A 12,895-nucleotide genomic window follows, 5' to 3' on the forward strand; every position below is an offset into this window, starting at 1 on the left:
AGAACAATGGACATTTTAAAGTCTCATCAAGAAATCAGAGAATTCCATGGCATTTGTAACAACAGAAGGGTGTGCCTAGTGCCAGAAACACACAGAGAAGGAACTCAACCAGTCTGAGGAGGTCACAAGGAACTTCAAAGAGGACTGGGGCTCTGTGCGGAGTTATATTTAAGAAAACACAGAAGAGGCGCCTGAGTGGCTCAGTCGTTAAGCTTATGCCTTTGCTTCAGGTCATGGTCCCGGGGTCCTGGGATCGAGCCTCGCATCAGGCTCCCTGCTCAGCAGGAAGCCTGCTTCTCCCTCTCCCTCTCCCACTCCTCCTGCTTGTGTTTCCCTCTGTCAAGTAAATAAATAAAATCTTAAAAAAAAAAACACAGAAAATGCAAAAATGTATAGAAAGAATAAAAATACAGAGAGAAACAGAGTGAAAAAAATGTATTAGATTAATAGAAGTGGCTTCATGGGAACTTATTACTGATCAAACAAAGTGTTTCTAACTGCTTCCTATAATAAATGAGGAGGATGAACATTTACAGACTCAACCCTTAACACACCTCTCAAATTAGGTTTTTTTAAAATTTTTTTTAATTTTCAACATAACAGTATTCATTATTTTTGCACCACACCCAGTGCTCCATGCAAACCGTGCCCTCTATAATACCCACCACCTGGTACCCCGACCTCCCACCCCCCACCCCTTCAAAATCCTCAGATTGTGTTTCAGAGTCCATAGTCTCATGGTTCACCTCCCCTTCCAATTTCCCCCAACTCCCTTCTCCTCTCCATCTCCCCTTGTCCTCCATGATATTTGTTATGCTCCACAAATAAGTGAAACCATATGATAATTGATTCTCTCTGCTTGACTTATTTCACTCAGCATAATCTCTTCCAGTCCCATCCATGTTGCTACAAAAGTTGGATATTCGTCCTTTCTAATGGAGGCATAATACTCCATAGTGTATATGGACCACATCTTCCTTATCCATTCGTCCGTTGAAGGGCATCTTAGTTCTTTCCACAGTTTGGCGACTGTGGCCATTGCTGCTATAAACATTGGGGTACAGATGGCCCTTCTTTTCACTACATCTGTATCTTTGGGGTAAATACCCAGGAGTGCAATGGCAGGGTCATAGGGAAGTTCTGTTTTTAATTTCTTGAGGAATCTCCACACTCTTCTCCAAAGAGGCTGCACCAACTTGCATTCCCACCAACAGTGGAAGAGGGTTCCCCTTTCTCCACATCCCCTCCAACACATGTTGTTTCCTGTCTTGCTAATCTTGGCCATTCTAACTGGTGTAAGGTGATATCTCAATGTAGTTTTAATTTGAATCTTCCTGACGGCTAGTGATGATGAACACTTTTTCATGTATCTGATAGCCATTTGTATATCTTTATTGGAGAAGTGTCTGTCCATATCTTCTGCCCGTTTTTTGATATGATTGTCTGTTTTGTGTGTGTTGAGTTTGAGGAGTTCATTATAGATCCTGGATATCAACCTTTTGTCTGTACTATCATTTGCAAATATCTTCTCCCATTCCGTGGGTTGCCTCTTTGTTTTCTTGACTGTTTCCTTGACCTACAGAACACTCATGAAAGAAATTGAAGAAGACACAAAAAGATGGAAGACCATTCCATGCTCTTGGATCGGAAGAATAAATATTGTTAAAATGTCTATACTGCCTAGAGCAATCTATACTTTTAATGTTATTCCGATCAAAATTCCACTGGTATTCTTCAAAGAGCTGGAGCAAATAATCCTAAAATTTGTACGGAATCAGAAGAGACCCTGAATCGCTAAGGAAATGTTGAAAAACAAAAATAAAACGGGGGGCATCACGTTACCTGATTTCAAGCTTTACTACAAAGCTGTGATCACCAAGACAGCATGGTACTGGCATAAAAACAGACACATAGACCAGTGGAACAGAGTAGAGAGCTCAGATATGGACCCTCAACTCTATGGTCATATAATCTTTGACAAAACAGGAAAAAATATACAGTGGAAAAAAGACAGTCTCTTCAATAAATGGTGCTGGGAAAACTGGACAGCTATATGTAGAAGAATGAAACTGGACCATTCTCTTACACTGTACACAAAGATAAACTCAAAATGGATAAAAGACCTCAACGTGAGACAGGAATCCATCAGAATCCTAGAGGAGAACATAGGCAGTAATCTCTTCGATATCAGCCACAGCAACTTCTTTCAAGATACGTCTCCAAAGGCAAAGGAAACAAAAGCAAAGATGAACTTTTGGGACTTCATCAAAATCAAAAGCTTCTGCACAGCCAAAGAAACAGTCAAGAAAATCAAATTAGGTTTTTAAGATGAAGTTCCTAGAAGTGGAATTGCTGAGTCAAAAGGAATGCACCTTTGTAAAGCCCTTGGGACCTGGAGAAGCAGGTAGTTAAGTGTCCAAATGGAAAAAGCAAGCATGCTGGGAGCGACAGGGGGAACGGCTGCCTTCCACAGAGAGCTGGAGATGCAGGTACGGCCATGGTCAGTGAGAGAGGAAGGGGGAGGATGGGATGGAATCAGACATCTCAGCCTCCTTTTGGCTCTCTCTTCCCTGGCCTACAGCCCAGGAGGCTCAGTGTAGTCTCTGAGTCAGAGTCCACAAGGTCCTCCCGTGGTCTTAGGCTCACTCAACATTTTTGCCTAAGCTAGTCTGAGAAGATTTCTCTTCAAGGAACTTAGGAGCCTGAATTAAAAGCAAAAGAAGTAGAAAGCACAGTAGGATAAGGCTTCAAGGGAAGGGAACACCTGCCCTAACATTTAAGGGAGCAGGAAGTTGGGTAGGAAGAGTCTGCTACAGAGGGAGGTGGGAGCCAGTCACAGAAGCAGAGGAAAACTGAAGTTGCGAGTTCTAGAAGCCAAGAGAGTAGATGTTAAAAATTCTTTAATAGCAGCAGGTGCTGCTGGAAAACATCCACTGGGTTTTCCTCCTTGGAAGTTACTGGAAAAGTCCTGGGGGAAAGCCAGTTCAGTGGGATGGTGCGGGCTGAGCCTGATGACAGGGGTCGAGGAGTTCAGTGGCATGTGAGGAGTTTGAGACAGAGATAGCAGAAACCCTCTCCTACAACAAAAATCAAAACTGCCTTTCTGTATAGACACCTTGTCTCAGACGCGTGGGCTCTGCAGATTCACCCGGTGAGAGCTCTGAGTGGTCAGAGTTAGGGGCTCAGGTCTCCATACAAACAATGAAATTCTGAGAGCTAGAGCAGGGGTCACAGACCAGGATTCACGACAGGATGCAGGGTGGGCCAGAACACGGAGAGCACACGGCCAGTCCCGGATTTACTGGGGTTAAGCAAACTGCTCAGGGACCAGGACTGTGTAGTCATTTCTGGCATGAGAGGATGACAAACAATTCAGCCCCATTGCCAGGCACACAGACGTGGGGCAAGAGGACACAGCATCCACCTTGACAGACTCCAAAGATGCGGGCCTCAGGACCAAAAAGGCAAGGGCGATCCGGCTTCAGTCTCATCCTTCGTTGGAAAGACAAACCATCTCACTGAATGAAGTTTCTGGATCACTGGAGCAGGGCAGCGTCCACCACGAGCTCCCCCTTCATTGGAGCCCCTTTGTTGGTTTGGAAACTGTAGCAATCAAGCAGGGACAAGGTCGTGGTGCGAATCTCCCACAAGCATCCCCAGAAGCACGCTGTAGACATCTGTGGCCTGCTCTGCCCCGGCAGGAGGCGAGGGGCTCTGAGAGTCCCAAGTTCTGGTTTCAGATCACAGCCTCTACCACGTGGCACGGAGGAGGCTCTCCCCAGGCAGCCCTGACTGCAGACATAAAACATCTGGCCAGTCCGGAAGGCTCAGCTACACCGCCAAACACGCAGACCCAGGGGCTGGAGACACTGGCCCGCAGGCACCCGCCGCCTGTGTGTGTGTCCCCATAGCCTCAGGAGCAATCACACCTTCTCTCTGTTGCATTCCTGAAGCTCCAGGAACTTGAGCAAGTGACACCTTGCAGGAGGAGAAAAGCTCAAACAGAACATCTGATTTTCTCTGGATGGGGTAGCACCCAAGACCCCAGAGTTCTGATTTTTTCCCTCTCTTCCAAGAGTTTCTTTTGCTGCATAAAGACAATGCCCCGTTTTATCTACTCAAAACACTGAAACCACTGCCCCCAGTTTTCTCTGCAAACAGATAAAACGCTGAGCCATTTCAGCCAGGGTCACAAACACGTAGATGGAACACGCCACCGGGCGAGCAACAGCAAAGCTGGGCTGTGCCCCACACAGGTGGCGGCCACTCTGCTCAGGACAGCTGTCCTCGGCCGGGAAGCCCAGCCTGTGCTGCCTTATCTCCCACTTTCCCTTAACTTCCTTGACACACCTCTCTAATTATAAATGTGGGCTCAAAGGTTTTAAAACCCAGACCAGACCAGGCCAAACAATCCTTGTCTGGAGGCTGAATCCACAGCCTTCAGATCCAAATTGAACAAAACATCTGCACTGAACCGAACCTGGGGTTAGCTTTTCAAACACCCCGTTGTACCTGTGCCCTCAAAACCATTCTAAAAATCTTTTACGTCCCTCAAACTCATGTGCAGCTTTGTCTTCTGCCACCAGACTTTCAAAGGCACCGATGTCATTTTTAAGCTCTGTTGCAAGCTGCCATGCAGAAAATGTCCCTCCTGCCCCAGCCCAGGCCTCCCTGAAGCAGATGGTGGGGCTGGCAGGCTGGAGGGACACTCACGCGGCAGGGAGGCGGAGGGCGGGGTGGGGGCACAGGGAGCTAGTGCCAGAGCCCCCCTCCCAGAACACCAAGCCACCGCAGGGCAGGCCCAGCAGAGAGGCCCCGGCCACAGGCAGGCAGCACCTGTTGCTGGGCAACCCGGAGGCCAGCTGGGATATTCGGCCTCTCTGAAACCCGGCGGCCCCAGCATGTCTCCGTGCAGTGAAGGACGCCACTCTCCCAGACCGCTGACTCCAGAAAGTCCATGTCTGTCCCTACTCTTCCAGGGAAAATGCAAACGCCAGGATCTCGGATCTGTGCAGCCAACCTGAGCAACAGCCCTGAGGGATTTTAACTCACTGCCGCATTTCACCAAGCGGTCTGACAACGCTGGGTTTTGTGCTGCGGGCCTGTGGCCCACTGAGCGGAGCCCCAGGAGACGGCCATCCCTCATCAGCTCTCCCATCCAGGAACAAAAGGGCAAAGGCCCGGCATCAGGCGCCAGGGAGTTTCATCTGTACCCCTGGCCTCACTGACACCATGGCTGGGTTAAGAAAGCAAAACACAAGGCCACTGCTGCTGGAATCACAGGGAAAGAAGGCTCTGGAAACCGCTGCTCTGCGGCATTAGGCAGAGCAAGGACTCTGGCTCTTTTCTGAAGGGACCTAATTCTCGTGTGGAGAAGGAAGCCCACATTGGGCTACGGATTTTGTGTAGAGAGCTAGGTTAAGCGTGACCCTGAGAGTCAAGAGCTACATGTGAATTACCAAGTACCATCAATTACACGCTCATTTTAGACACGCTGAGGATGCTGCAGGACAGGTTGGGACCACGGGCTGCAATCTTCCCAGATATATGGAGTCTTATTTTTTGTAACACGGATATTTTTTTTTTAAGATTTTATTCATTTGTTTGAGGGAGAAAAAGAGAGAGAGAGGGAGAGAGAGTGTGTGTGTGTGTGTGTGTGAGAGAGAGAGAGAGAGCAGGGGCAGAGGCAAAGGGAGAAGCAGACTCCCTGCTGAGCCCAATACGGGGCTCTATTCCAGGACCCCGAAATCATGACCTGAGCCAAAAGCTTAACTGACTAAGCTAGCCCCTCCCCACCCCCGTACCATTGGTTATTTCTAAATACAGTCCTCAAACCATTTGCACTGGGGAAACACCCTGGGCCCCAGTACAAATGTTTTGCTCCCTTCCTAACTGCAATAATCAGATTCTCTGTGTGGAGCCCAGAATCCGGGTCACTAACAACCCCACAGGAGATCCTTATGCATCTGATGATAAACAAGGTTCCCGATGTCACAGCTGCCAACGACCTACCTTAGGGATGCCCTGGATGTCTCCATACTTCTCCCTCACCATTGGGCCTCGGTCATGGAGCAGCTCCCCGAAACATGGAGTAAATCGTTTTTCTTTTCTACTGCTTCACTCCATGAAGTAAAGTTCCTTTCATCTCCTTGCTAACAAATAGGCATTCCCTGAATGAAAAGCTGGGGTGGGGGGGTACCTGGGTGGCTCAGTGGGTTAAAGCCTCTGCCTTTGGCTCAGATCATGGTCTCAGGGTCCTGGGATCGAGCCCCACATGGGGCTCTCTGCTCAACAGGGAATCTGCTTACCCCTCCCCTCTCTCTCTGCCTGCCTCTCTGCCTGCTTGTGATCTCTGTCTGTCAAATAAATAAGTAAGTAATCTTTAAAAAAAAAAAAAAAGAAAAGAAAAGAAAGGAAAAGAAAAGAAAAGGCAGGGAATATAAGGAATCGCCACTGAATGAAAGAGCAGTCTCACAAAGAAAAAGTTTTATGGCAAAACAATAAATCCCAGTCTCCTCTCTGGGTGATACTTCCTGGTTGCAAATAATGTTCACAACTGTGATTACATTTTTCTAAGAGAGAAAGTGCCTCCACCCACTGCTTTTAACTGGCTATCGGAAGAGGAAGAGGTGGGTTTAGATCCCACTGCCCTCCTCCCATGGGGCGCGATCTCCTTGCAACACATCTGTGAGGTAACGAAAGGTGAGGGGAACCCTCAAGGCACACACATCTCCCGAGATCTGTTCAGCTAGGGGATTCATCACCCACAAATGCCATGCCTTCCCTAAATGTAATCCTTCAGGATTTCCTGATCACCTTTTGACATTCATCAGTTTTTCACTGACCAAAGGCTCTGCCCAGAACTCACAAAGGACATTCTTTCATTGCTTCTGGTCATAATCCTCCACCCCACTTTGTGATAATAATTCCTGTGAACTCTCCTCACTCTCAGTAAGGCAAGGTTTCTCCAGCCTCGGCACTCTTGACATTTGGGGCCAGAGACTTCCTTGTTGTGGGGAGCTGACCTACGTGGGCATTCCTAGGATGTTTAGCAGCACCTCTGGCCTCTACCCCGTAGAAGCCAAGAGCATCGAAAGCCTACGTGTGGCAACCAAAAATATATCCATAACTGGCAAATGTACCCTGGAGGGACCCAACACCCTCGAACCCCAGTCTGAGTCCAGCAGAACCCCCCCCCTGAGGTCTTGTGCAAACCCAGACTCCTGGGCACCACCCCTAGTGTTTCTGATCTTGCACGTGAAGGGAGGGCCCGACAATGTGCCTTTGTATCAGGCTCCCAGGTAATGCTGCTGCTGCTGGCCTGGGACCAGCCAGGGCTCCTGCTGGGAGCACCTGGAGAGCTTTGAACCAGTTCCAGTTCAATCAGAATGTCCAGAGATGCGGTCCAGGCATCAGTGTTTTTAAAGCTCCCCAGGGGACTCTAACATGGGTTGAAAACCACTTGCTGAAGGTTCTCAACCTATTTCTAGAATCCCAAACTCTGTAAGAAACTGGAGATAAAATTTGCCACCGTAGGGGTACATTTCTTTTGTACAGTACTTGAAGATCCCTCCCTAAAATCACTTAGGAGTGGGAATTCTGGAGCTTGGGGCTTTGTCTCTACTCTTTCAAAACCCATGGGCTGATACCAACAGGGATTCCCACCTTACCCTCGTTCTCTCTCTCTCTCTCTCTCTCTATATATATATATATATATATATATATATATATAGTTTTGGGGTTTTTTCAAAAGATTCTACTTACTTTTTTTAGAGAGAGAGCATGAGTAGGTGAGGGGCAGAGGGAAAGGGAGAGGGACAAGCAGACTCTGAGCTGAGTTTAATGGGGCTCGATCTCATGACCCTGAGCAAAAATAAAGAGTCAAGAGTCGACGCTTAACCGGCTGAGCCACCCAGGGGTCCCCTCCCACTCTTCTCTTGAGTAAATTTAAGATAAGAAAACAACTTAAGGGACGCCTGAGTGGCTCACTCGGTTATCATGATCCTGGAGTCCTGGGTTCAAGTGCTGCATCGGGCTCCCTGCTCGGTGGGGAGTCTGCTTCTCCCTCTCCCTCTGCTCATGTTCTCTCTCTCTCTCAAATAAATTAATTTAAAAAATAAAGAAAACAACTTGATGTCATAGCACAACTAAGAAGTCAGGATCCTTTTTGTTGGTTAAATGCAATAGGAAGCTACTCAAATAAGAGGGATGAAAGCTATCTGCAGAAGGTGGGAAGGGAAGGGACAAAAGTAGGGAAGAAATGTGTTTTGTTTCACAGAACCAACAGTTCCAGCCTAGGAGACGCCCAATGAGGTGTTTCACCTGAGACCCACCTGCTCGGGGTGTCTCCGCTAACAGCCCACGTGGGACCCAGTTGAGCCAGGCTGAAGCTGAGGACCTCAAGTTACCTTTAGCTTATTATGCTAACATCACATCCTATGGGCAGAGTGTTCTGCCATTTTTTAGAACGTACGAGGCACGTACTAGCGTGCTGACATGCTAGACATGCGTGTCTCATCCAACCGTACCAATGGCAGCTCCCTGCCCCAGCCCCTAACACACTGAATAAAAGGTTCTTGTACTAACCCCATGGGGATATGGTGCTTTGAGAACTATGTCTCTGTCCCCTAACTTGTAACAAGAAATAAAAAGTCCTTCGCTTCCAATATTGGTTGTGTTCAATTTGGTGTACCCCAAGTGGTGACCCCCCTTGAGTTTGGTTACGCGTTCTTCCCATTTTATTCCTTTCTTATTCTCTAAAAGCGAGGGGCATCTTATAATAAAGAAACATGCAAGGTCTACCTTCAAAAAATGCCCAGGTCTCTTTCTTTTTCTCAAAGGATGAATCTTCAGAAGCTTTGAGGGAAATCACTGTAAGACAAAAAGAGAAACGGCACAGCGTGAAGTGCAGAAGTTTATGGACCCGGCCCACACTGTGATCCAAAATAATACCATATGGTGTGAGCGGCCCTGACATTTACAAAGCCATTTTCCCATTTGCAGAACCACATTTAATTATCACAACTCACACATGAGGGAGAGGTACAATGCCTGACACACCACACTGGAGGCTCCAGCAGGGGGAAAGTAGGTTGTCTTTGTTTAAAAGCCAATAAATGACAAAGCTGGGACTGAACACAGTAGAAGTCCCACTTGCCCCACATACTTGTCAACTACAGAGTTCCCCAGTTGGAATTCTAAGAACCAAAACGTTTATTTGACCATATTAGTGGACATCTTTCTAAGTATGGTGCACTTGCCGAGTACCCTTAGACAGAGGAGCCTGAAGTCATCTGATGGCTCAGGGTCTGGGCTCTGAGCACCACTCTGTACCAGACAGTCATGCACAGCAGGGGGCATCTGATTGAAATTATTTTGTTCACTTTCAGTTATATTTGATAACTGAACTTACTGACCCTGCTCCCAAGACAGTCAGGAAACAGAACTGAGCTATACAGTGTAAAACTTTGAATATTCCACAAAAGAGGCTGGAAGCACGGAACGGTTCCATGCATAAGGGTAATTTAATCATGGATAAAAAAAATTAAGCTGACCAAAAAAAGCAAAATGTGAAGGATTGAGATCACTGTCCGACAGAACTTTCCAGGATGAAGGAAATGGCCGCCTGTGGCTAACTGAGAATGTGAAGTGTGGCTGGTCCACAGGGGCCTGAGGAATTGAATTTTTAATTTTATTTTAATTAAAATAAAAAGGCCTGTGGCTACCACACTGGAGAGTTCTAGAGAAGAAAATCTAGCACCTGAATAGAAAGACAAAGGAGGTTGGAATGGAGATTGAATCAGAGAGGTAAGGCCTATGGCAGAGATCGTCTGAAACTCTATTTACTGTCCCTCCCAAAAACTTTTGTATTATATTGTCATGAATTTCAATCTGAATTTTCATCTCTTTACTTCTCTAGGCCTTATACTGGGTATTTCTTATTGACCCATCTTGCAGATTGCCAGTCTTCCCATGTGATAAAATCATCTATTAATTCATTTTTATATTTAATTAATTTATTCATGTTTATAAATCCCAGCTCCAGACAAATTTCTCCAGCTTGTCACCTAATTTTGCAACCATATTAATCACATTACTTTAATGCACGTGCCTGGTAACATTCATCTCTGCATCACTCGTAGACCTGTTTCCGTTACCTATCTTTGCTTTTGATCATATCCCTTGCTGTATCTTAGCACTTTCTTTTAGTTGAATGCCAGACATTTTATATAGAAAACTTTAGAAAACTAAGCAAGATTTTATTTTCCGGGGTCTCTGGCAGGCTCAGCGGGTAGTGTGCAACTCTTGATCTCAGGGTTGTGAGTTCAAGCCCCACATTGGGTGTAAAGCTACTTAAAAATAAGATCTTAGACATTTTTTACTTAAAAATAAAATCTTAAACACTTTTTAAATTTTCCTGGTAAGTGGTAAAAGTAGAGAGAACATCTAATCCAATCAGGATTTTAACTGCCTACAGTCTGGGTTTCAGTTTTATATAGTCTATACTATCTCTTGCTTGCCCTTACTTAAGGGATCCTCAGTGAGAAGCCTACAGTATCAACCAGGGCCCTTCCAATTGTTAAAATTGCCAAAAGTTCTGCTTGCCTCTCAAGCATCCTGATTGATACTTTCTGTATAGCTTCTCTTAACTGCTTAAGTATGACAGAATTTCTCAAAGAGTTAAGTGTCTCCAACAATTGGGGTCACTAACTACTCTTCCCTATGCTCTATTTAGATAGTCCTTCAGAGACAAATAAGGGTAGCTGAAATGCATATAATTGTGCAATACAAATGTATTTATGATAAATAAGTGTGTAATTGCTACAACTGAAATCTACATTTCTTTTTTCCTACTTTCTAATTGCTCTCAGAAGGCAGACTTTGATCTGCTATAAGCTAGTCTGCCACTACTGAAGAACTCTCCCATTAGAACCTAAATTCCTTAAAATGTATCTTCTATCTCTATATCCCCATCACTCGGTAGACTGCCTGGCAGCTAGTTAGTGCCTAGTAAATAAATGGATAATCCATTTCTTTCTGAGTCCACAAAGTAAGCAGTCTGGCTTTCCAGGAATGAATTCTTGGTCTTGTATATAATATTCAACAAGTCACATAATTTGCCCATCATCATCCTGCTTAATTTCCCCACCCACAGCTGACTGCCAGTGCAATCAATCAATTCTTCCTTCAAGAATTTAAACTAAGAAACATAGTATATAATGGTTGTTGTGGGCCCTGGGTTGAAGGAGCCTGTGGACTTCTGGGTGGCAGCCATGTTGGAAACACAGGCAAGTGGAACAGAGCAGGGGCAGAACCCGCAAGGGGACACGAAGTGAGAGGACTCATGGGGCTGAGGGCTTGATCTTGCTGGAGCTCTAGGCCCCAAGAAGGCTGATGTAATGTGGCTGCTATTCTTGAATTTTATGAGCTCCATATCCTTAAATCTATCCCTGCATTTCTTCTGAATTAGCTTGAAAGGGCTTTCATAACTTCAACAAATTGAGCAGAGGCTAGGAGAACCCTAAAGAGACACAAAGAAAGCTGAATGGAAAGAGAGATGATCTCCAAGGACCTGAGTTTTCGGGAGATCCAGCATGCCCATGATCTTCCAGAGCCTCACCACTCCAAATGGGGCCCACAGCCAAGCAGGGCAGTGTTACCTGGGGTCTTGTTAGAAGTGCAGAATCCCTGGGTCCCTAAGCCAGACCTACTGGACCAGAATCTGCTTTTAAACCAGATACCCTGGATCAATCATATGAACTTCAAAGTTTGAGATGCACTAATAAACCTCGGGTTAAAAAACAAAACAAAACAAGTTGCCATTTACTGGTTGTGTAACCTTGGGCAAGTTGCTTGATTTCCCAGTGCCTTAGTTTCACAAACAGGGATGACAAATGCCTGCTCTTAAAGGACATGTGAGTCAAACACGTTAATATACGTGAAGTGCTTAGAACAGGGCCCAAGATGGAGTAAGCCATTTTTATCTGCAACAGTGTTAGCTCCATTAGAAAAGGGATTTTTGTCTGTTTTTTTTTTTATTCCCGGCTCTAATTCCTGCACCTTATTCCAGCACCATCCTTTGTTGTCAGTCCTTTGTTTCACTGTGTGAATCTTCAGTCACCCAAATGGTCCCCAAGAAAAGGTTCCTTGTCCTTGTCGCTAAATGCCTACAGCTCAAAAGGGCTGCTACTGTCCTAGCAAAGGTAGGCATCTTCGGACAACTTTTTCTTCATTTTTCTTTTTCTTTTTCTTTTTTTTCCACAGAAATTATGGGTCCTTGCTGCAGTCAATAACAATGGCTTTGCCTTACTTAGGATACAAGATAACAAGGTCTCCTTAACCAATTTACAGAGACCTGCACTGAAAAAGCCAAAAAACTGGGATTCTAAGCTAACAGGGCTCTAAGCAATGAATTAATGCATGTTCCTCATTTCCCTGCAGCGCAACTGTTTTATGGGAAAATGCAGCAAATCTGTTTGCATATGATTAGCAACACGGGTCATAACTTTATCTGTCCCATAGACTCCTTCCAAGCTTCAGAAATTTGTCCAAGGTTTTGCCATAATGATCTTGTTTCAGCTGCTAATCCCCTGCTATCTCAAAGTGAATTTGATACATTGTCAAACCTTGTGTCTGAGCCCAGACACTGTAAGGAAACACAGTGCAGGACGGGTGGGTGAAGGGCTTTGCAGTGGACAAGAAGCGGGTCTGCAACTTGAGCAGTGCACCTCCTTCACGGCATGGCTGCACGGGGCAGGCACAGATTTAGGGAAGCGAGCCTGGAGACACTGAGTGGAAGAGGCCACTGCAGGGTAGCTACAGAAGAGGATAAAATGCTTCAAGGAAACATTCTGCTTCACCAAGCAGAGTGGCAAATTTTCCAAACACAGGTTAT

At 45.8% G+C, this 12,895-nt stretch overlaps 1 protein-coding gene across 1 annotated transcript in view; it reads right to left on the reverse strand.

Moving 5' to 3' along the window:
• Window positions 1-12,895, reverse strand: part of VSTM4 (V-set and transmembrane domain containing 4) — a 97,999-nt gene that overhangs the window by 60,717 nt on the left and 24,387 nt on the right. Inside the window, exon 3 of the mRNA XM_044240006.1 lies at window positions 8,803-8,871. Within this exon, the coding sequence (XP_044095941.1) occupies window positions 8,803-8,871 (69 nt within the window). The remainder of the gene's footprint in view (window positions 1-8,802; window positions 8,872-12,895) is intronic.

Source organism: Neovison vison, chromosome 2 (assembly GCF_020171115.1).
Source record: "Neovison vison isolate M4711 chromosome 2, ASM_NN_V1, whole genome shotgun sequence".
In the NCBI taxonomy this organism is placed as follows: domain Eukaryota; kingdom Metazoa; phylum Chordata; class Mammalia; order Carnivora; family Mustelidae; genus Neogale; species Neogale vison.